Source organism: Empidonax traillii, unplaced genomic scaffold (assembly GCF_003031625.1).
Source record: "Empidonax traillii isolate 1590-97213 ecotype Southwest subspecies unplaced genomic scaffold, ASM303162v1 scaffold244:size1524873, whole genome shotgun sequence".
NCBI lineage: Eukaryota > Metazoa > Chordata > Aves > Passeriformes > Tyrannidae > Empidonax > Empidonax traillii.
The window spans coordinates 307549-331887 of record NW_020955437.1 but is presented as its reverse complement, the minus strand read 5'-3'; the positions used below and the strand labels follow the sequence as shown (position 1 = coordinate 331887).

General features: G+C 39.3%; 1 protein-coding gene across 5 annotated transcripts in view; it reads left to right on the top strand.

Annotated features, from left to right (window-relative positions):
* The window catches only part of ARHGEF7 (Rho guanine nucleotide exchange factor 7), a 122090-nt gene that overhangs the window by 34334 nt on the left and 63417 nt on the right, over positions 1-24339 (top strand). For 4 of the 5 annotated variants that reach the window (XR_003571744.1, XM_027888694.1, XM_027888695.1 and 1 more), the window contains exons 3-5: positions 12165-12249; positions 16493-16623; positions 19082-19283. Coding sequence is in view for 4 of the 5 variants with exons in the window: in XM_027888694.1 (XP_027744495.1) it covers positions 12165-12249; positions 16493-16623; positions 19082-19283 (418 nt within the window). In the remaining variant the exon portion in view is untranslated. Of the gene's footprint in view, positions 1-12164; positions 12250-12846; positions 12939-16492; positions 16624-19081; positions 19284-24339 lie in introns of those variants that run through there. The other variant, XM_027888698.1, reaches the window with a different exon arrangement.

The window sequence follows — 24339 nt, the reverse complement described above, 5'->3', positions numbered from 1 at the left end:
TTTGTTTAAACAAAACCAACCCTTGTTGTGTTGTCTTTTCAAAGGATATTCAGTTATGATGTATTAACTGGACTACCCTATGTTTAGCTAATTTGTTCAAGGAGCATAGAATCACTTTTGAAAAGTTACTTCCTTCTACCAAAGCAATTCTTTGTTAATTCTTTCTTATTTCCCGCTTTATGCAGACCCTGCCAGTTTTGTTCTTTGTTTCAGCTTTCATCAGTTTACTAGGCTTTGGCATTGGCTTTAGTGGTCCATAGGTCTCTGGATCACTTCTTTTATCTTTAAAGGCTTAGTTTATGTTTGATACCTTCCGTTCCTCTGTTACCAATGCTGTGCCAAGTACTGTGTTGCATGCTGTAGTTTAAATTTCAGTTTAGTATCTGAGTTTTTGCTGACAGGTGTCATGGAGTCCTGGCAAATCACAAAGATGCTGTGCTTGGTCACTCTGACTATTCTGCAAATTGTAGCATCGAGATGAATTGTATTTATAGCAATGGCCAGGAGAAATGCTGTATTTAAAGGCAAAGGAGTAGTCTGCCATTTCAAGACTTAACAGAAGTTGTTACAAGAAAAGGAAGGAATGGAGTCCATGTGAGCTGCAGGTAAATGTATTGGTTCTTCTGTTAACAGAAGAGATGAGTATCTGAGGTCGACAGGGTCTTGATAAAGGTCAGCATAGAGAAAATGGGAAGGTTGTTTTCTGTATCTCCTTGTACAGGAATTAAGGAGTTGCTCAGAATAAAACAAGCAATTGGCAAGGTCATAAGAAATGAAAGCAGGTAATTCTTCACCCTGTAACTGAGCTGTGCAAATAAGTTCTGTGGGTTTTTCTAAAAGTTGAAATTGCATAATTTGCAGAATTGACTAGAGAAGTCTAAAAAATCCGTTTGAGGTCTTCAGATGCAGACAGTTCCTGAGACAAGTTGTTGGAAGAACATCTTGGTTAAGTGTTTCTATGGAATGTTTGCCTTTTATATCCTTCCTTATTGGCAACTCTGAGATGCAGGTTTTGGGGCTGGATGGGCTGTCATTGATTTTTCTTAAGATGTCACAGATGGCATCCCTAGATGCTGCTTGGAGGAGTGTATGACCCTCTGCTAGAAATTCTTGTTGAGGCATAGCAGTTACATTAGCAAAAGAACTCACACTGAAACAATTTTTGCCAGTAACTAAACTGTTTATAACTTGTAAAAGGATGAGGTAGCATACCTGTGTCTTCAGAAGGTCCCAAGCTGTGCTGCCTGTGGACAGACATTCCTGACCAAACAGGGCATCAGTTGCCACAGGCCGGAACTCCTCAGCATTGACTGGCTGCCATCAGGTGACAGGACTAGGCTGTGTCTATATGGTTACCATTCATCAGATGGTTTCCAAGGCTTGTTCTGTTCAGGTCTGCTGTAGAAACCCAGGACTTCCCTTCTGGATCAGGATGTCAGTTCGGGGCCCAGACAGCACTGGTGAGGCAGTGTGTGTTGCCAGTGAGAGGCTGGGTTTGGGACTCTGTTCTGGGGAGGTTGGAGTGTGGGTGGCTGGGTTTTGAGAGAGCATTGAAGTTAGGACATTGCAGTGGGGAAGGTGATGGCATGAGGCTGGAGGAACCTTGGACAATGGAGATGAGACCGTTTAGGAGGAGTTAAGATAAACTGTTGGGCCTGACTGCTCACAGTCTAGCTGCCCTTGTCAGCTTGGCTGCCCAAGCCTATCATATCAGCTGATGAACCAGAACTATGAAATTTTTGCAATAGCTGGTTTCTTGAAGGATTTATCTTTATTTCCTTCAGATGGAATCCCAAGACATTATCATGAATAAGCAGAATTGATGTGGATTGAATTTTTGTTGTTGATTATAACCTGCTAAAGGCCATCTCTTATGAATATTTGGAATGTGGAAATTCTTGTAGATATTCCCATACACCTTAAGTTTGTATTTCTTACAGAAATTTGTTATTGCACATGAGCATGCTGCCAGATGACTGACTGGGGATAGATTGGGGAAGGGGGGGAGTGTTGGGGTTTTTTTGCCCCAGTTGGAAAATATTTGAACTACTGCAAAATGCCAGTGTAGTTCCCAGTACCTCAAGTGATTTTTTTTTTTTCTTTGACAGATAGCATATTTTTCTCCCATGGATTGGCTCAGGTGCTGTTTGATTGGCTTGTTTGATTCTGAACTGTTATCTCATGAAATTTGCAGCAAACTTTCCACTTCTTGCTGGATTAGTCTTCTGCATATTCAGCTTCTAGAACTGGGTTGCTGTGGGAGGAGTTTAATGACTCTCTGAGTGAAAAGAGTGTAAGGAAGTGTGGGAGATTTCCCCTCCTGAAAGCTTGCAGACTTGTCTGCTGGCCTGGCAGATGCTGGATGCCCTCAACTTACAGGCTGATGCATTAAATTTACTTCAGTTTCCTGTCTTCCTTGACCAAAGATGCTGGGCCCTCTGGCTGCCTCACGGCCGCCCAGGCAGATTCAGCAGCTTTACCAGAGGAGGAGAGGCTGTGGTGAGGCTCATCCCTGCTTCCTGGATAAAGTCCTGTGCCTGGTTTCTCAAAATGAGTGTTATAAATGGTGGTGGATGCTGGATCACATTATTGCAGGTACTTGTGAGAGAGATCCACACCCTTTTTTTAACAGTATTTGTACTGGCTGAAATCAAAATGGTGAGCTCTGGATCAAAAAGGGTTTGCTTGGAAGGAGCTGTAGCTCAGGGACATGCATGCAGTTTTGTGCTCTTCAATGGATTTTTAAAAGGGAATTACTGAAATGAATTTAATTGAAACCTGAAATGTTAGTTTTGGGCGCTTGTTCATTTCTGCTAACTACTTGGGAATTATTTTTTTTTCCAATTGGTGATTCTAAATTAAAACAGGCTACATGAAAATTCAGTAAGCCTTTATGTTTAATTTTTGGCACTTACCACAGCATATTAAGGAAGCAGTTGAGATTTCTGATTAAATCCCTTCTTACCAGAAGGGTGTAGCATTTCTTTTTTTTTTTTTTTTTCTTTCATTCTTGCATTTTTTTATCTTTTTCCCGTTTCCCATTTTTTTTTCCACATCTAAGCACACTTAGTCAGATTCTGACTGTTGCCAGAATATCAGTTCCCCTTCAGTCTTTCTCCTCCAACTGCTAATACATATTAAATGCTCCAGTTGTTTTCCTTCTTCTGTTAATACGTCTGTTTGAAAAAGTGTGCATGCACAGAGCAAAACAAGACTCCCAAGCTGATGAGAAGTGGGGAAATAGTGCGTTTGAGGTCAGTGGGACTGTGCTTCTGGCTCGTGCTCTGGCTGGAGTTTGTTCTCCATTGATGCTGAATCTGTGCATCATCTGATCACTTGGCTGCACACATTTGTTCCAGATGAAATGTGAGCATGTGATAGCATTTAAGTTGTGGCTTGAGCACGTGGTAGTGTAGTAAAACAGCCAGCGGGCTATTTTTGGAGGGCAGATGATAACCTCATGTAGTACGAAATCTTTCGCAGTAAGATACCTCCTTTTGCCTGGCCCCAGCTCTTGCTCTCTGACATGCTCTGGGCTTGCCAGTGTCTGTGAACACTCCTGTTCTGAAACAAGTCCTTCTCATCAATCTTACCCTGTGTCTGTGGTACTTGGATTTGATGGTAATGACTTAAACTGGTAATTGGCTGCTCTTTTCCCTGTTTTGCAAGTAGAGGTTTGGATTGCAGGTAACACTACCTAGTTTGGGCCCAGAGAAACAGGTTTCCCTAGTTTGGGGTTTTTTTTATTCCAAAATTTTTGTAATATAAATTAAGATTTTAGCTTCATTATGAGGCCTCTTCTCCTTTCTCCATACAGCATGGCTTTTGAAACTAAGATGATACTTCAGAAATTAGTTGAGAAATGTTGGCAGAACATCTAGACAGAAGGCATCTGAAATCATTTGTGGCAAGCCATCCTTCGTGTGTGTTTAGGTAAAGAGTATGGAGATGCTCACAGTTTAGCTGATGTGTCCTTTTTTTGTTTTAGAAAATAAATCTAGATTTCAAATATTCCAAAAAGGAGGCATCTCTCTCCTAGCTGAAAGTTTCCTGAATGTATCAATTTTCTCTTCATTAGGAACTGGTTTAATCTGAGCCTTAAAATATTTATTGTGCCACAACTGAGTTCAGCCATTGGGAAAGAGCAGTTTGTAAAACTTGCACAGAGGTGATTTTGTTCAGAATGTTTATGTTCAGTAAGTGTTTCCACACTCTAACCAGGCCAATTGGGCAACCTGTTTTGGTAGTCTTAACTACTGTCACTGTTGCTGCCTTCTCATTTTGATTTCTGCTGTCAGCATGAAATGTTGGTCTGGTGCTTGTGTTGAACCATTTTTTCTTATTGTTCTTTCATAAAGGCTTTTCCATAACTTGTTTCTTTTTAACTTATTGAGGAAAAAAATTCAGGAATAAATTATTGGTGTAGCCATAATGTGTATTTCTACTTCAAGATGGGAAACAGTTTGTAGATTCTGTTACAGTAACTCCTGATGTGATTTAAAAAAAAAAAAAATACCGCCCCTGGACTGACCAGTCACTCCCATGACTCGCAGTAGTTCATGTCTAACAGGGGTTGTAGTCTTGAGTAGGTGAGCTGTTGATGGTGTTACAGACATCACGTGAGTTCGGAAGACCAAAAATCTGCCCTATCTTTTTCTTTTTTTTTTTTTTTTCTTGTTTTGTAATTGCAAGTTATTGACAAACTGATTCAAATAATTATCAGCATCTGTCTCATAGACCGACCTAAAAACTGATTTCATAGGCTTTCTCCTGCTACACTGACCTTTAATGAACTATTCATGAGGGAAGACAGTAGCTTCATGAAAAATAAGTGTCTACTCTCAGAGTCAGGATCACAATCCCAGAGGATACATTAACTTTGTTCTTGTGGGGGCTGAGGAGTGACAGGAGGGCAGTGAGACTTAAAAGCTACTTTCCTTCTCTGCAGCCTGTTTTATTTGGGAAAATCCTTCATCTTGCTCTTGTTGTTTTCCCCTAGAAAATGACTATTTAATGATATTCTTGTTTCTAAGAGGCACTGGCAGTCTCTGTCTTCTGCAAAAGGTTAATTTTTGCCATATTTATCACTGAGTGCTCACTCTGTTTTATGGCAAGGCTGACTGTATTTATTCCCAAGTGTATATTTTGTGGGTTTTTTTCTTGGTGCGGTGTGTCTTCTTACTTACACGCAGTATTCCTTTGCATTTTGGCCTGAATTTCCACAGCTGTGTTTCCTGATTTATTTTAGGAGAGTAGCTTATGCATTTCTTGTCCGTGTGTATCAGGAAGAGAAGTGGGTTTTACTGGGCTGAATATTTCTCAGGGTATGTTTCTGGCCAAGTTTGCCTGTTGAGGGTGCCTCTCTTCATTGGCACTCGAAGGTGCTTATGCAGTTGCTGTGTTTCAGCCAAGGAAGTAGGTGTAACTTGTTGCATTGGCAAGCTCTGAGACATTTCAACTTCAGCATCCCAATAAAATTTTATCTTTTGGTAATCTAATTCCAACAACTTTTATTTTTGCCTGTAGTTCCAGGAGTGTGAGCTACCTTAAGTCTTAGTACTCGGTCATGTATTAATCCTGTATGCCACTGAATGTCTCTCTCTCTCAGTGGCTGCTGAGATTATCAGTTTTTGGTGTCATCTGTAAGACTCAAAACCTACAAAGCAATTTGAAAGTGATTTAGGATGAAGGTGGGATAGATGTAGCTTTTGTTTTACCATGCAGGTAGAAATTCGGAACAGGCTTATGTTTTCTTACTTAAGCAGGTGTAGGCAGTGCTAACCTTTTCATTTCTGTTTTTTAAATTACATCTTTGTTTGCTGCTACTAGGAGTTTTTGCTCAGAAATACCAAATTCTCTGAGTTTCTTACTAAGATTTCATTTGAGGATTCTAACTTGCTGTGTTGCATTCTAAAAACAGATTTGGAAAGTATGTATTTTGTATTTTTTTAATGTTATTTTTGCTGTTTTAATGAAAAATAAGTTGTAAATGTTTTAGCAATGTCTAGATGTTTACTTTGAAGCAGCGGCTTAGGTAAAATGTTTAGTATTTGAAATTAATATTCTATAGTGTCCTTAATACTTTGCTGTGACTGGTTTGGGCAAAAATTCTTGGAGCTGGAAATCTTTAGGACTCTAAACCAAGGTTTTTAACCTTTGTCCTCTTTAGATTTGTATCGTAAATGTATATTTGGATGCACGCATGCACAGATGTGCAACAACCACTACAAGTGTCCATGTTCATTTTTTATGACTGGTTGTGCTTGCTTTTGGGGATAACATGTTACACCTTAAAGTATTACTAGTTTCAGGAATTAAATAAAGCTTTCTAGGTCATGTTCTGGTTTTAGTACAGTTAGGGTTTTACTTTTGAGGAACAGGCTTATATGAGCAGCAAAATTATTCTAGATTTCCTCTTATGTTGTATTTATTCTTTACCACTGACTTTTCTCTTGTGAACTGTTACAGAATCGTGCAGAAATCTTGCACTGCACGTATGTTTGCCCAGTTATTTTTAAAATTTTTCCTTTTGTCTTACTCCTTAATTTTTGAAACAGAACCTAATTTTTTTCTTTTAGCTCTCCCTTGTGCTGTACATTACTACATTTGGGCAACAATATGCTTCATAGAGACTTCCAGAACATTTGTAATCGTCTCTTTTCCCCCCTCCCCTTCTTTTCCTCTCTCAGTTGTCATAGTTCCCTGCTTTTCTTATCTCTCCTTTTACTGCCGCAGCTTTCAGATGATAATGCACAGCTCAAGGAACAGCTGCTGCTCAATAGCTGAAGGAGACTCAGCACCACTTAGAGCTGACCTAACCTGAGAATAAAGGAGGAAATCTATGATTTGCACGTAGGCTTACCTACAGCATCTTTTTTCCTGCTTGGACGTGTTAGGTGTCATCACAGGAGGGTGAACCTCCGTGGCTTCCCCTTGCCAGCTACTGCAGGGGTTGTGCCCCACTGGTGCTGGTGGCACAACAAAGCAAGATGTTGGGATTCTTAGTGTTTTTCAGGAAAATCATCTGTTTCTAACCACGGATTGCTTTTTTTTCCTACCACTTCTTTATTTGCGCTCCCATGGCCAAAAATACTGCAGTGTGTGCACAAGGAACAGGTGGAGTGACACGTTGTCCGTGTCATGCTGTGCTTTGCCAAGCCATCCTGCTAATTTCCTTTCATTTCCTCCGGGTGAGTGAGCCAATGTTCTCCTAATCTTTTGCACTCGGGGCCCATGGCCTCGAAACTGAGCTGGAAAGTGTCCTGCTGGTTTAATACACCCAGCCTGGGAGTTACAGCTTATTTTGGGGCTGGCTGGTGAGGTTAACAGCAGCAGCAGCCCTATCTCTGCTGCACAGACGCCTGAGCTGCTCTGAAGTCAGCTCCTCAGCTGCTGCAGTTCATGGTGCAGTACTGTAAAAGAGAGCTGTCATCTATTTTTGTCAGATGCTTAAAGTGTTAATACCCACTGAGAATACTGTACCGGGCTGTATTCAAGGCAGTAGTCAAGCAAGGAAATACTCATTAGGAAAAACCTTTCTATTGTGCTCCTAATCAGTGTGTTAACTTTTCTTGGCTGTTAGATGGCTGTTAGATACAGCCTCACTGATACTTTGATCATTTAAGGATACAAGCAAGTTAAGATTGGTAGAAGACATACTGCAGAAAGTGTGTCTGGAAGCTTGACTGAACTACCCACGTTCCACCCCCCCTCTCCATTTGTACACCTTGCCTTATCAGGTGAAGTACCTTATTTTAAAATTACTTCCTCCATAACTGGCTTCTGACTTTAAGGTCTAGAAGGGGGAAATAAAATAGTGTAACGGTTACATGAGGCTTTAAAACTGACTGGTTTGAAGAAAAGAATTCTGCAGGCTTACTGAATGCTGTAGTCTGCTCTCAGTAGATATATTTTCAGCTTTTTCCCATTTCCTTTTTCTTTCGTGAATTTCTCAGTTAATGTTTTTACCTTTCAGTAGATATTGGTTGTTGCAGGGATATGAGGGATGAGCATTGTTATGTTAGTTTTATTTCCTTACTTGTAGTAGATCATAAACACTGCTTGAACAGAAGTCTCCATCTACTGAGGGTTAGTGATTTAGATGACTTTAAATAAAGTTACCTGAATGTATTATCATGACCATTTTGAATGTGATGGAGTTTAAGCAGATCCATGCATTAGTCTTGTTTAAAATGGGAGGGCGGATTTGGTGTTTGAACAGCCAGTCTGTGGATTAAATGAATCTTAAAGGCATTTTGTTTGGTATTTAAAAGTTGTTAATGATGGAAAAATGAATCTGGCTGTCATGAAGTGAATTTAAACACCGGCTTATAAATAGGCATTAATATAATTGCAAATGTGGATTGACCATCCAATGTATACCTTGCCGTAGGGGTTTTGCTGCTGTTGATACTTGACCATGTTATGTAACATTTCATGACTGACCTGGGGGCAAAAATGTATGCATAATTATAGAAAGCCAGGCCTGTGCCTTTGGAATTAGTGTGGTGTGTGGAAAAGGAAGCCAGAATCTGTGGGTCAGGGCAGGCAATTGGCAGGTTTTGGCAGTAAGTGTGCTGTGACCGAAAGGGGCAGAATACTCTTGAGTGTATACAGAGTTTATAGGTCACATAAGACCTCTTGCTATTAGACTGCTAGTACTGGTCTGGTAGAATTCAGTAACTGTCTGAGACATTTTTGTGGTTTAACCCCATCTGGCAGCTCAGCCCTTCACAACCACTCGCTCACTCTTTTCCCTGGTGGGATGGGGGAGCAAATCAGAAGGGTAAAAGTGAGAAAGCTTGTGGGTTGAGATAAAGGCAGTTTAATGGGTACAGCAAAACCTGTGCACACCAGCAAAGCAGAACAAGGAATTAATCCATCACTTCCATGAGCAGGCAGAGGTCCAACCATCTCCAGGAAGGCTGGGATGCGTCACTCCTGATGGTGACTTGGAAAGGCAAACACCATCACTCTGAACACCATCATCCCCTTTCTCCTTCTTTCGTCTTTATGCTTATAGAAGGAATATCTGTGTGTGGTCTTTTCTATGGTATTTAAAAACAGATGTATGTTAGTTAAATAGTTTGGTCAAAAGACATGGCTTGGCTGGGTCCTCATCTGATGTGATTTATGACAGTTTTATTCTTGTATTCTTCCTAATGTTTTATCTGACTGTTTTGGTCGAAGATAAAGATTGCATGAATTAGAGGGTGAACTTCATCACAGGTAGAGAGTCTCTGCAGAGTTATACTTGATATTTGGATCTCACAAGTCAGCTTTGATTTTTGCAATTGCAGAATTAGGAATGCTGTGTGGAGGGGATGTTTGTCATCCAGTATCTCTGAATAGGGAAGTTATTCTTCTTCACATCAAGATAAAATTTAAGAGTCAGTTCTACAGATGACTTGTCCATAAATACCGGAATAAAGATCACAGGCCACATGTAAGTGAGACTTCTCTTGAAAACCTGGAGTAGACTGTTTTCTGTGGCAATCCCATGGAAGCTCCTTGATGCTCTTACTTGTATCAGAGTTTTCAAGTACATTGTGAAATGAGCAAACCTTCCCTATTTTGTTTGTTTGGTTCGTGGTTTTTGTTTGTTTGTTTTTGTTTTGTGGGTTTTTTTTGAGATAAGTTTTTTATAATCAAGAAGTTGAGTTTGTGATAAATTTGCCTCAAAATGTTAGAGCACCTAAGTTTTTTCCTCACTTTTTATCTCTCTAGTTTAGTTTATTCGTAAACATTGGCTATGTTAGGAGAAAAATCTCTAGAGGATGTCATGGCCCCCTCCCCCTTTAACATTTGCTGCTGATGAACATACTGGCCATGAGCTGCTGAGTGTGGCTTCCTGTCAGAGTTGCTTCATGTAAAATCACAGGGAAGCAAATGCTTCTCGTATCCTCCCATTGTGCTGTTTCCTGTGAAGTAGCAGACTGGATGCATGTCCTGGATACAGGCTTTTTTATGGCACTGTATATCTTGGGATGGTCCAATCAAATTGTTTTGGTATCCTCTATAGTCTCCACATAGCAGGAAACGAGGCTTCCTCGCATCCTGTTGTTCTCAAGTTAGCGTGACTTTGGAGAGCTCTTGGCTCTATCAGAATCCAGAATGAAGGTGAGCTTAAAGTGGATTTAGGTTTGGGTTGTTTTAAAGTTTTTGTAAGTTTAAGCTGTAGTTTGTAACCTTTTCCTTAAATATTGCTTTTCTTAATCATTCCCTCTCTCCCTTGTTGTCCCTTTCTGATTCCGTTGAGATGTCTGTGTGAGCACCTGTCTCGTGTATTTCCTTGTTTAGTATCAGGACCAGTCTTTCATGATTATGTTCATACTTCAAGTTTCCTTGTTTAAAAACTACCACTATAAGAAATGAAAATTTCACACTCATGAGACTTTTTTGTTCCATAGCAGCTTAATTTTTTCCACTGATTTGAGCAGTTGTTAGGCTGATCTCCAGTCTGGTTTTGCATTTATAAATTATACTATTAATAAAACCTATTATGTCTTTACTGGTGAAGTCAGATTATTTCTTATTTCTTTAACCATATTCATATCTAGGCAATTCCCTGGTCCCTCTCTTTGCTCCTTACAGCTTCAACTAAGAGTAGTCACTTAAATTATCTGTAGCCCAGCGAAGTCTGTTGAAATAATTGTTTGATTTATTTTATGTGGATGATAACTGCTTGGAGTAAACTAGTGTGCCCCTCTGCTTTACTAATTCTGTGTCTGTTCTGTGGCATTGTTCTTTGGAGCTGTGCACACACTTCTCGAGAGATGTTGGTACCAGAACAGCCCAGGTAGAACTGCTGCTTCTGGGACCAGGGATGATCCTCAGTCTGAGAGGGAGAATAATGTGCATGGTAACATATTTGAGTACCTCAGATACTGTGGATGCACTGGGAGGAGTTTTTGCTTACTAAGTAATACTGTCATTAAATATTTACTAAATCTCTTCTACCTTTCTTGGGATATTACATAACCAGTCACAACTGGTCTGGCAGCCTCTTCTGTGACTATTTAGGTAGATTCTGTTAAAGTTTTCCCTTCTGTTAGGTTCATCTAGCTTTCCTTTGTTTCTTTCTTCCTTCTCCCTTGGGAATAAGGGTTTTTCCTCTCCTGTCGTGGGAGACTGTTTTCTGGGGTATGGACTTTCTGGGGAATGGTTCTGTTATCAGGAAAATGAACATGTTTTTGTTGACTTTTTAGATAAAAACCGCTATGCTGCGTAAAACTAAATCTCTTTCTGTTTCTTAAATCAGTTGGAAGAATTGTAGTAGCTGTCTTTTATTGTCAGCTTTCTGGTCTTGCACAAAGAAGTACTGTGACTCCTTCCAACCATTGCAGAATCTATTGTAAGAGCTATATTCATGAGATTTCGGATGAGTGTTTCCATTACCTCAGACAAATATTATGGGTCTCTTTTTTTTTTTTTTTTTTTTTTTTTTTTTTTTTTTTTTTTTTTTTTTTTTTTTTTTTTTTTTAATCTTCTCTTTTCCCCCCAAAATCTAGATGTTTAATGTCATCATCCAGTGCTTGAAAGCTTTCATCCCTCTACTTCCCAAACCTTATTATCCATCTAACCTATCCAGCAACTTCGTTTGTTTTAAAATTCATTAATGCTGAGAAATGCTGTTTTCCTCTTTTTTGTACAGTGAAAAGATAGCATGTACATTGTAGTGCTTCTTAAAGTATTTGTAGTAGTTTTAAAATTACTTTGTGAATAATCAGATACAACATCTGTGCACTCCTTCAGAAGAGGAGTATGCCAAGAGTACTGGTACCCATAACTTTTTTGACCAAAATGTCTGAGGAAAGCTTCTCTCTTCTGATGATTATGTCTTATTCAACTTTCTTGTAGCTTAAATGAATCTTGATATTTTTACTTCATATGTTCTTAACTTTTTTTCAAGTTTAGCTGATGCTATATTATCCTTCTATTTAAAAATGACTTGGTTTGTTGTTAATAGTTTTTTTTTTGTTTGGATTTTTTTTTTAATGGGAAAAACTCCTCCATGGTTTTGCTGGTCTATAACAGTCACTAGAAGACTGATACCTTGATCAGGAAATAGCTTCTGCATTCATGGTCTGCATGATAGTATAGAAATGCTTAGTTTAAAGGTTTGTTTCTATGACTTATTGCGGGTTTTTTTTGTTTGTTTTCAGACTTTTGATGCAAATGACCTGTATCAGGGACAGAATTTCAGCAAAGTTCTCAGCTCTCTTGTGGCTTTAAATAAGGTGACTGCAGGTAAGTAGACTGCTCTGTCTTGGTGTTGGCTTACAATTAATTTCAACTTTCAATCAGTGTATTTTTATACATGTTGCTGTACCCATGATGAAATGAACATGTGCAGCATTTTTGTTGGAACTGATGTTTTTAACACTTTGGCAGTGGTCTCTTTGGGTTTTTCAGTGGTGTCTTCTGCAGAAGGAAACTTTTTAGTAGAGCTGAGACTAAGCCTTTAAGCTGGCAAACAATCCTAGAAAAAGGGCCTGATTTTTTGGTTGTTTTTCCTTTTTTTCATTCTAGTTTGAAATACTAACAGTAACTTTTGCTCCATTTTGTCATTCTCATGTTTGAACAGTTTTGTCAAGAGTTTTTGCCCTCCTCACTCTCTATTCCCCAGCACTACCCTTTCTTGCCAGTAACAAAAGAATAAGCCAGTGTCTTTGATCCCTTAAGCCACATGTTTCATTTAGGTAGCAGCTGGAAGTCATGAACCATTCACCTCAAGTTCTTTGGTGGGAGGGGAGAGAGCTGTAGAAATAACACACAGGTGAGAGGTGTCCATCCATCCTTGTAGAGTGAGGCTGTGCTAAATGATCCCAACTGGACCTGAGGACAATCAAGAAGTGCTAATGTTGGTGACCCTTTCAGCTTCTTGCTGCTCCACCATCAGCAGCAAGTTTCAGTAGTGATCATCAGGTCAGAATCTGGTGAGAGAGATTTAAAAATGAACTGTACTTATCAGTTTTTATGTGAGGAAGAAAAGTGATAGAAAAGTCAGTGGTGGATCAGTGGATCATGTAATACTAATGTGATAAGTATCTTGCACTTTTATAATACTTCTGTCATCTATTTCAACATAGGTTTTGTTTTTTGGTGGCTTTTTTTCCCCCCTTGCATTAGAAAACACCCCTAAAGATTGAGTTTTGCAAGCAAATTCTTAGATTTAGTGAATGGGCATGGAGTAATACCATTGACTTCTTCTTTTAATCTACTTAGGTCAGTTGGAGATACTGTGTCTCATCTGCAGTGTAAGTGCAAACCAGTGCAGTACATCTTTAAAACTGCTGTACACTGTAGATGCCTTTGCTGTCTTTGAAGTGGAGAAAAAGTGCATCTATTTTGTCCAGACATTAATAGATTATTGCCCACAGCAAATAGCCACAGTTGCAGCTGGCTTAGAAAGGACCCGGGTGACCCTTGTCATGGTGGGGAGGGGGGGCAGGTGGTGGTGTTATGGAAACCAAAAATCGAAACCACATGCAGGCTATGGTGGTGTCTCATTCCTAGGAGTGAGCATAAATCTTCCTGGTCAGCTGTTCTTCCAAACTATTTTCATTACCTAGGTGACTGTGTAGAAGACATTTTAGACTCTATCCCCCTGCTGTAGTATTGGAAGATGGCTTTCAGATCCCTGTGCAGGTCTGCAAGAATTTCAGGCATACACAGGTTCTTCTGAGATGGGCCTTCCTGCAATATGAGGAATGTGAGTAGTGAGCATGATTACTGGTGAAAGCTGCTGTGGATGTTCACTCCATCAAATTTTTAGTTTCAGGACAGGTGAGATCAAGGAACCAGTTGCTGTTTGTAGACAAATGAGGGAAGAGGAACTGATATAGGGAAGTTGAGATAATGGTAAGAGGGAGGAAGGGTTTTGCAAACCCTGGAAATCTTTATATGGATAGAAGAGTAAAGCTTTTGAGGAAATTATCAAATTAATATTCGTCAAACATGTATTCTGCTGCCATGCCAGATTCTTGATTGTTTTAGGAGCAGACCTGATTTTTTTTTTTTTCTGGCAACAATTCCATTGAGAAATTCATTGAACACATTTGTTAGGATTTTAGGGTATGTGGGGTCTGCAAGGCTTTTAAATCTTTCAGAAGTTCATATTGATTTGTAAGTATTCAAATACTATTGGTAAAAATACTTTCAGTTTGCATGTGGTTTGTCTTTAATAATTTTCTTTGTTTTCACCATATACAGTTCCTAATTCAAGCCTTAAAAGGTGCTCTTATGTTGGTGTGTTAGCTCTACTGCTGGGAAATAGAAAATTCAGGAATCAGGCCACACTTAAATGCAAGGTAGTGTGCTTTAGGGCTACTCTGAAGCCAGAACACGCTGCCATAACCCAACTTGATTTTGTTTTTTGAGGTAAACTGTGTCAAGGTATAATGGTGGATTTGTCTGTTCTTCTACTTGACTGCAGTCAGGAAACATAGCAAACTGGACATGGAGAGGTTTCAGGTTAGTTTTAATCCTTAGATCCTATTAGATAGTGGTGGTTACGGGTTTCTGGGAGCATTAGAACTGTCCATATAGTTATGATTTACAAATTAAGCCCATGATCTAGTCCCATTTCTCTCCTGGTTGTCTGTGAAAACAAAGATGTATGTCCTTTCCATAATGAACTGCAATCATCAGTGTTTATCTTAATACTGTGGCGTTTAAATGCTTTTAGGAAAGCGGGTTCACAAAATGTAATATCTTTTGTTACTTCATTGTGTAAGGATACTATTCATACAAATAAGCAACTTGATATGTTTAGTTCTAATATTGCATTATTTCACTAGAGTGTGTATTTGTAGGGTTTTTTTATAAAGGATAGTGATTTATGAATGGTAACAATGACTCATTTAAAAAATTGCACCCAAGAAGGTGTTTTCTGCTCAGTCACTGCAGACTTGGAACATCCTTTGTCAACACTACTATGTTTGTTGTCATTCTCACATTCTTTCCCTCCTCCTGCATCTCAGCTGCTGTTGGATGCTGTACTGAAGTTTAAAAGCTTTCCAATTAAGATGAATCAAGTTATCGCTGCATATTTGATGTGGAACAGCAGATATGCCTTATTCACAGGTCTCATGGATCTGAGCCTTTGTGTTGTTTCCCTTAGACAAAAAATGACCTGGATTTGCATAAATCATGGTTTACTTTAGTCTTAAAGTAACTATTAGAAGACTATAGTTGTGTGTGTAGCTTAGATACTGAGGTCAAGTGTTGGAAGAAGAGTAAACTACTAGGAAAGAGTAACAGAGGCATAAAAACCAGGAGAGCATTTTGGAGGCTTGTGTAGTCTAGTGAAAGCATCCAGGTTTGGGACTGGAATGACTGCATTGCTTTCAGGGCTTCTTGAAGCACATATGCTCACTGAGGAATTTACTTGTATGTGGGAAAATGTGAGGAAAAGGAATGACTTGCTGTGCTTGTGCAGAGAAGCAATGTTTGTCTGCTGTCCTGTGCAAGTAGCCTGGGAGCATCTGCCTCCTGGGAGTTCGGCTTGGAGAACTGGGGACACTGGTGCAGCCAGGAGCAACCTCTGTCCCACCAAAACCTGGGGAGAGGCTCCCAGCGGGGCTGTGGGAGGCCACGGCCAGCACTAGACACTGACCCTGGCCCTTATGAGCTGCTTTTGGTGCAGCCCCTGTCTGGCTGTGGCTTGGTAATCCACATGAGGACTCCTCACCCGTGGGTGGGCAACATCCCCATCCCAGGGAGGTGCCAGCCCAGTGTCCAGGGCTGGGGCTGTCCTGGTGCCTCCCACTCCTGGCTGGGACGGTGGGATGAGCCCTGCCCTGGTGCTCCCTTGATGCCTCCCAGCCCACAAGGGAGCCCAGGAGCCCCTTGGTAGCACTGCCCTTCAGAGGAACATACCACGTGGGTGTGATTCTCAGAGCAGAGACAAATGAAAGAGGGCAGAGGTTTCAGGAGGCTGTTGTTTATTTGAGCAAGCAGTTTTTCTCCTTTCTCTTCCTATTCCTCCCTCAAAAGAAGAAAAAATAGCTTAGTTGGCAAAAAGAGAGATGAGACAAAGAAACTTAGGGAAAAAGACAGTGTAAGGAATGTTTTAATTGAGATGGAGATGGTGAAGGCGGGGTGTGGTGCTGCGGGAAGAGCTAAGAAACAGATGTGGCTGGCTTCACTTCAAGCAAGTTTTATGCATTCAAAGTTCTTGGCCACCAGCTAAAATGATGCTGGTTAATTACCTTTAAATAGACTGGTAGTGAGTAGGAATAGAGAAATAGAACACTAACCCTCCTCTTTCTAAACAGCCCAAATTGTTTTTCTGTCTGTGTGGGGAAGAAATTGACAATGTCTCAGGATTTTAGATTATTTGTTGCTATAATTTTTTGAATAGTGAATTACTGAGCAACTGCAGATATATCCAATCTGGTTTAAGCACGTGAATTTTACAGAGGTAAGCAGAAGTTATATGCACATTTTTAAAATTGTAATATTTACCTTTTTTTCCACCCTTCTACAGACATAGGGCTGGGCAGTGACTCTGTATGTGCACGTCCCTCATCTCATCGGATAAAATCTTTTGATTCTCTGGGATCCCAGTCTTTACAGAGTAGAACTTCAAAACTCTTTCAGGGACAGTATCGGAGTTTGGTAAGTTCTGGAAAAATGAAGCATGCTGCAGTGTGATTTTTTTTTATTTTATTTTATTTTTTTTCCTTTTGCCAGGTTTTATAAGTAACCAATAGTGTAGCAGAGTAACTGTTTCCTCTCTTTCAGCACTGTATTTCTAGCCTGTGACATCATGTTTTTGCAGCTTTTCTTATGATGTTCCAAAATATATGCAGCTTTCTGTGAACTTCTAATGATTTTTTTCTTTATTTAGACCTCCCTGTTGTCTGCATACACAGTGTCTTACTGGATTTTTGTTTTTCTTTTTCCAAAGGCAAGAATCTCATTTTCTCTCTGAGTTCAGGAGTGTTATTGAAGGATATTCAAACCTCAGCAAAGGTGGTACTTTTAATGTTGGCAGTAGTGGTAGTTATTCCTGTTTTCTGTTACGTTTTGAGGTTAATCCTTTGAGTGGCCTTCAGGTAACTGGTGTGGGCAGTTGTTTTATAGTGCAGCTGAAATCAGGGTTGAGTACCTCATAGAAATGAACAGTGATAAAAGGTGCTTTTAGTGACTGAAGGTTTGCAAGAGGGTTCAGATCCCTACCGAAAGCTGCTTTTTCTGTGCTTAAAAGAGGTTGTCTTGACTGGTGTGATGATTACTATGTGAAACTTGAAACACTGTGCTCTGCTTAAGCTTTATTAGGTGCAGTTTGTTTTTGCCCTAGGCCACCAATTCCAGCTCCTGTTCTGCTGTTCACAACCCACTCAGTTTTGCTGATGCAGCTGTTTGTGGGACTAGCTGTTAGCTGGATCACTGAAGTGATCAGTTTTAAGTATTTCTGTCACTTTGGTGATCTGAGTTGCTCTGCACAAAGTTAGAAAGAGCTGAGAAGTGTAAGAAGGAGGGAAAGAGAGAATTTCCTAGCCAAACCTAGGAAATTCCTAGTTTGGTTTTGTTGCTGTAGGTGATAAGTTTGGAACTCTTCTCACCAAATTTGTACTCAGTTTCTTTTGCTGGAAAACCATTCTGACAGAGCAAAGGGACTGTAGTTGATCTCACTGTGCAGTTACTGCTTGTTTTGTGGCTTTTTACTGTTTACTAAGCCAAAACATTTTCTCTTGTTGAGCAGTCAGAGTGGACGAAAGCTCATGATGTACCGCAGAGCACTAAGGCAGAGGTACCTGATTGTGCCACTTTGATTGTCAAACACTCTTGACTTACAGTATCTTGGGGCTTTCTGCATATTTTTGAAGTTGTTTGCCCTCATTTTTCTGTAGTTTCTCAGCTCCTAAGTCTGATTCTTAAATTGAGTTGTGATACAGTAACAAGATTGCTGTGGATATGAATTAAGCTGACATGGTACAAGATTGAAGTGACAACATGCAGTTTGTCTTTTGATAATCTCAACTATGTAGACAGCATGTAGGTGAAAATCCTCTACCTGGTTAGCTGACTAGGATTGCTTACACAGTCATTTTCTCACTAAGTTACCTTTTTAGTTACACAGGTAGTCCTTAGTTATAGACAGAAAAGATTTGTTGTCCTATTCTCTTAGTTCCAGTACAGGGTATTTAAAGCTGTCCAAGTATTTAGCTTTTCTAGTGTTAAGGTTTTCCCTGACTCTCTCAAAATGCTTGAATGGTGCATATATTCAAAATTGACATCCATGGACAAAATGCTGAATTTGAATATCGTTAATTTGAAAGACTTCTTAGAAGTATTTATTAACATTTAGTTGTTATGACAGAGCAATAATCTGTCTTCACATCTGTGAAAGAGGATGAGTATGCGTACATATCATTATATGGACAGCTGCAAGTCTGACGTGCTGCAGACTTCCAGCTTTACTAATCTAGAGAGAAATGATTTGTGAGTACTTATTTGAGGTAAGTTGCATAATTGTTTCATATGTTTTTGTGAAAGAACACTGTCATTCTCCATTTGTTGGAGGCCGTGGAGACTTTTACATTGTCAGGCCATGGAGACTTGTACATTGAGCTGTGGAACCTTTCAACCTGATCTGTTACAGGAGGAAAAAAAGAAAGTTTTAAGCTGAAAACTCTATTTATATCCCAAACTAAATTAAACCCAACTCATTTCCTCTCCCCAGCCTAGTGTTTTAGAATAAGACTCTTCCATGTAGAGCTCTTGGTTCTTTGTAGATGCCAAAGGCAATTTATGCTATTTATAAAAAATATATGTGTTTTCTTTATTGTTGTTATTACTCTCATTTTAGCTCTGTTAACCCTTTCTGATTTGAAAGGGCTCTAATAAGACAATATTGGGCTGGGCTGGGCTGGGCTGATAAGAATTCACAGACTAAAAATTAGAGAAATACTAGAAATGCCAAATCAGTCCTTATAAAGGGTTTTCAGTAAAAATATGTGGTGAATATTGTGTGTGGAGCAGAGGCTATTTCCACTCTCTACTTTCTTCATGGAATAAATGTTTAAATCTCTAACGTGATCATTTTGTTCTTTGTGTTCTTGCTTACTAGGACATGACAGATAACGGCAACCATCAGTTGGTGGTGAGAGCAAAATTTAATTTTCAACAGACAAATGAAGATGAACTTTCTTTTTCAAAAGGAGATATTATTCATGTCACAAGAGTAGAAGAAGGAGGCTGGTGGGAAGGAACTTTAAGTGGAAAAACAGGGTGGTTTCCAAGTAACTATGTACGAGAAATAAAATCAAATGGTGAGTTTTGAAGGGGAGAGCATGTTTGCAGAAATTCTTGCTTTGGATAGAGATTGATAGTTGGTCGATTCATTAAAAATGATAATGCTTTTTGTTTGCGCTGTACTGTATCTACTGGACTTCATTCACAGCAGTTGTTAATCCTCAGGAACTCATGCTTCCACACGCTAGTTGCCTTCATAAGAGTCCTCTGAGGCTTCTGAGTTAGCAGTAAACATGCAGAAAACTCCCCATTTTGTTTGCCTATCTCTGTCGCAATTGGGCTACTCTGAGCTCCTTGGTCTGAATTCCTAAAATATGGGATTTTGACTCAGATGCTGACATATTTTGAATTGGTGCTTTGTGTTTAAATAGCGAGAGATTCCCTACAAATCTCTTCAAAAACAACAAAACAAAAAAGCATACCAGAAAAAAACCCCAAACCAACAAAAAAAACTACAGCAAAAAAATTGCTCAACACATCCCATTACTTAGAAGCAAACAATTGCAGGAAGGAAACCCAGTTCTACCAAAATCTACTTTTGCAAGATAATGTATTTGTGATTTTTCTTTTTCCTTCTTGCTCATGTGCCTTCAGCTTTTCTTCATAGAGGCTTCACCCTTCCACTGAAGTTTTATTTTAAACTTTATACAATGAAAGTGCCTTCTGTAAATGTCATCTGAATATTAAAACTAACATTACTTTTTAATCTATTAGGACGTTGCTGTGAGTGGCATAGTTTCTCTGTCTCCTGTATTTCCTTTTTTTTTTTTTCCCCCTACGTCTTTCCTGTCTCGAGATTAGGGATAAACCTGGTAGGATAAAACTAACCAGGGACTCTGGGAGGATTTATCACTCTTTCCCATGTCACAGCTCCAGTGAAAACACACATCTTTTGAGGCCATGCTAAAGTCATTGGCATGGCTTTTTTCTTTAGGCAGCCATACAGATGCCTCATGGCAAAGTGAGATTGTGAGGGTGAAACTGTTTTTAAATTTACTCTTTCTCCTCTGGTTGCTTCCTCTTATTTTCTTCCTTGATTTGCTGTCTGCAGTCCATTGTTGCAGAATGCTGGTCTTAGATCTGCAGCCTCATTGTCCTTTTCAAATAGATTCTTAGACAATTTTCCTAGTCACAATGTAAGACTTGGCTTTAATGTTCTTCATAGATTAATCAGATGCAGCTTATCTTGATAAACAATTCATGAAACTTATTTTTGTCTGTAGTGTTGTAGCATCAGTCACGGTGACCCTCTTGTCCCATTGTTACTCAATTAAATCATTGTGGCAGAGGTCTTTTTTGGATTTCATCAGTTTTGATCTCCTCCAGCGCTTGAAACTGGAACCTGGACGGGCAGTTAGGCTCCAGAATAGAAATAGCTTTTAACAGTGAACATGTAAGAACCAAAAGTTTCCAGTAACCGAAATTAAGGTGGTTCGTGTTTTATTAAGAATATTGCACTTAGGTGAAGTATGTCTTGAAGTCAGAAGAAACAACAAGCTGTAGTGCCAAGGTTACTACCAAGTGCAGTATGATTCTTGCAAGTCCTTGCAACCCTGTCTGATCCCTGGGGCTGAGATGAACTGTCTCTAGTCTCTACCCTCTAACATTCACTTCTTGCCCTCAGAAAATTTTTTTCTCAAGTCCTTTTCCCTCCCATGTATAGGTGTGTTAGAACAGTGGGTGTTCATGAGAAGTTTCATCTAGGTTATATGTGTGGGTTTACAGTCTCTGTTGCCCTCCTGTGTGTCCCTGTTCTCTTTAGCTTGTCTTCATTAGGAGGTGTGGCCTTTCTTGAGTTGATAGTCTTACATGGTCCATTTTTCTCAACTTCTTGCAATTATAAAATCCTTACCCCAGAATTTTCCTAATTCAGAAATATTTTAAGTGCTTTCATGCCTTAAACATGAGGTTGATATATCAAAGTGCCTTTTTTCCTTATGTATTTCAAAACTAATGAGGAGAATTTGCTGTTTTGTTAGCTCAAATTCAAAATGTGTTTTCTGTCAGTGTTACAATGAGTTGATTTTAAAAAAGCAGAATAGGATTGCTAAAATACTTGCTCTTGATTAAGGTCTTGTATATATATTCTGTTTTCAGAATACTTGTAAAGTGTTCTGGCATTGACAATATGACTCTACCCTTCTTTCTTCTCTTCAGATGTGGCTTAAAATACTGCATCTAGTTAGAAATTCTGTACAGATTACACTGTTTTCATTTTTGATGATGCATTATTTGGAATGCTCTTGGGAAATCATGAGTTTGACCTGCAAACTAGGTAACAGAAGAAATGAAAGAAGTTCTTTACTCATGTGTGTTTTTATTTTAATTCTCACAAACTTCATAGGCATTAGGTGCTTAGATAAATGGATTCTTTTTTTACGTTAAAATCCTCTAATCAGAAAATTGTATATTTGTAATCTTAGCTTGTAGGGTGTCTTTGAAGTTAGATATTCGAGGAAAAGAAAAAACAGCTGCTTAGTAATGGGAACTTAACCCACATTGATTTCTTAAAACTTTTAGAAGAAAAGTAAACTGCATTACATATATTACACAAGCAGAGCATGTAACGTGGTAAGGTGTCTCAGAATAGCTAAAACCTTGCAAAGTTATGCCCACCTTGTACCTTGCTTGTTTAACCATGCCAGAATGATCAGTATCAGCACAGAATGCTAATCAGTGCATGAGATGAGCTGTGAATGGTTGTAGGACAGATACTGAGATTATGGAGCAAAGCGCAGCATTAGTTTCCCTAAGCTGTGAATAGTCAGTGACTATTTTGGGGAAAATGTATTTGGTTGAGATGGAAAACTAGTTTTATTTTGCTTTTGAGTGTGTGTTTATTCTCTCCCCCTCCCTGACCCAAGGGGAAAAGGAGAATTTGTCTCAAGTTGTGATAGCTATGATCAAACATATAAATAGAAAAAAAGAATTCCTATTCAGGAATGTGCCTTTCAAAAAAATGGTCCATTTCTCTCTCCCTCCCCCCTTCGTGCACATTTTCATTTCCATTTTCAAACCTGTAACATCTTACCTTTTTTTAATGTTCTTTGGTCACTAGTCAGGAAGTACTTTGAAATGAGAGGACTTTGCTTTCATCCTGCTGTACTGCTACACATGACAGAGGGTAAAAGGTAAATACTGTGTAAACTTGTCAGGTATTTGACAGTGTAGCCTTATTGAAGGTTTTTTCCCTAAAGTGAAGCAGGAATGGGTGGCATTGTAGGTGGACCCTCCTCTCTTACATTGCTGTTTCTGTCTTGCACAGTAGAGAGATTTGGAGACCTAGTTTTGAGCGTTCCCTTGTGATGAAAAGAGTAGTGGTTAGCCAGAATGGGATGCACTTGCTTTGCTACTGTCAGATGTTAATCAGATTTTTAAAAAATCACATGATCACTTGCTGAATTTTATCCAAGCATAATCCCTTTAAATGGCATGAGATTATACAGAAGGGAATATAGTTTGTAAAAATGACATTTGATATGTGGCAAACTTTATCCTAATTCTTCACAGAGATTAATGTGTCATTACTGTCCTAGTCTCTCTTCTGTTATGCTTTCTTGACAGTTATGTTAGTATCAATGCTGCTGCAAACTATAGTGTCAGTGTTTCTTCTGGTTGGATGTTAAAAAAAGCAAAAAATCAGTGTCAGGAAAAGGTCAGAATATAGTGGAAGTGTAGAACATCAACTATTTCCATCCTGTGTGCCTAAGGGAAGGACAGATTCACTTCAAACTTTAAGGAGAAGAAAAAAAAAAGGAAGAAAAAAAACACCCCCCCCCCCCCCCCCCCCGAATATTAGTTTTTCTCTCCCCTGCCATGTACACTTGGAGTATTTTGTTCTCTTGTCAAGTGTTATTCTACAGGCATAAATGGAATAGAGGTTGGGACCAGTGAATACTATTGGGGAAGAAGTAGAGTCCATATTGTAGAGTGGACCACTTTGCAGCGATGCTTGAGCCAGCTTGAGAACTGGGAACAAATTGAGGTCTGCCCTCCTGGTGTTGGACGTGAACCAATTAGTGTAGAAAGACAGGGTTTGCTTGTAGCCCTTCACTAATAGAGACCACATAGCTTTTGGTGTCCCAGTTGGCACATCTTTCCTCCCCTAATGTAGGATGAAATAACCCAAATCAGATCTTTTTATCTACATTACGCACCATAGCCTAAGTGATCGCAGAAACATGGGGTGCTGTTCTTGCAGTAGTAGCATTGAAATGCTTTAGTAAAGTATGTTCTGAAGGCACTGAATACTTTGTGGAGTAGCACAAAGTGGAGTGTTGCATGAAAATGAATATGACATAAGCTGGAGATGTGACAGAAGGGAGAGAATGTCAAGTAATTTGAAGGCAAGTGAAAGAAATACTTGCATGTAAATTAAAACAGGATGAAACAAAACATTGGGAAGGGACTGGGTAAATTGTCTCTTTGCAGTCAATTAGTAGATGTTTGTAAAGGATACGAACTTCATTTTAGAGAATACATTGCATCTTATGTACTACTTCGGGAAAGGTTATAAAAGCATTCGAGTTGTTAGAAAATCTGCTTCAAGTTGTTTTGGCTCTACTGAAGATAATGAATTGCTGGAAGAATAATGTTGAAAAGCCTGTGCCTGTGCCACCCTCATTCTCCACCCAAAGATGATCTGTTAAGTGAATTCTATCTGGTTTATCACTAGCCACTAGACACTTCAAAGCATTATCAAGTGTAGGTGAGGGCAGATGAATGTAATGCTTTGATCACAAAAGAAAGTGATAGTGGTAACTTACCTCCTGGTTTGAGTCACCAACTGAATTTGGTCTCTTCCAGTAACTGAGGAGACACTTGTTTGCTTTATATCTGATCATACACTGTGCCTGTTCTCATTATGCTTCCAGTGTTAATGTAATGGATTCAAATTGTGACCAGGGAAAAAGTGAGGAGAAGGGAAAAATCTTCTGTATGGGAAAACTTGGTGTCTGGCTCAGGTCACTCTCTTCCAGTGCTTTGAAAAATGGAATCTCTGTGTTGGAGAGGGCAACAGGATTTTGCTAATGTTTCAGAAACCTATGGACTTTATAGACATATGGACCTATA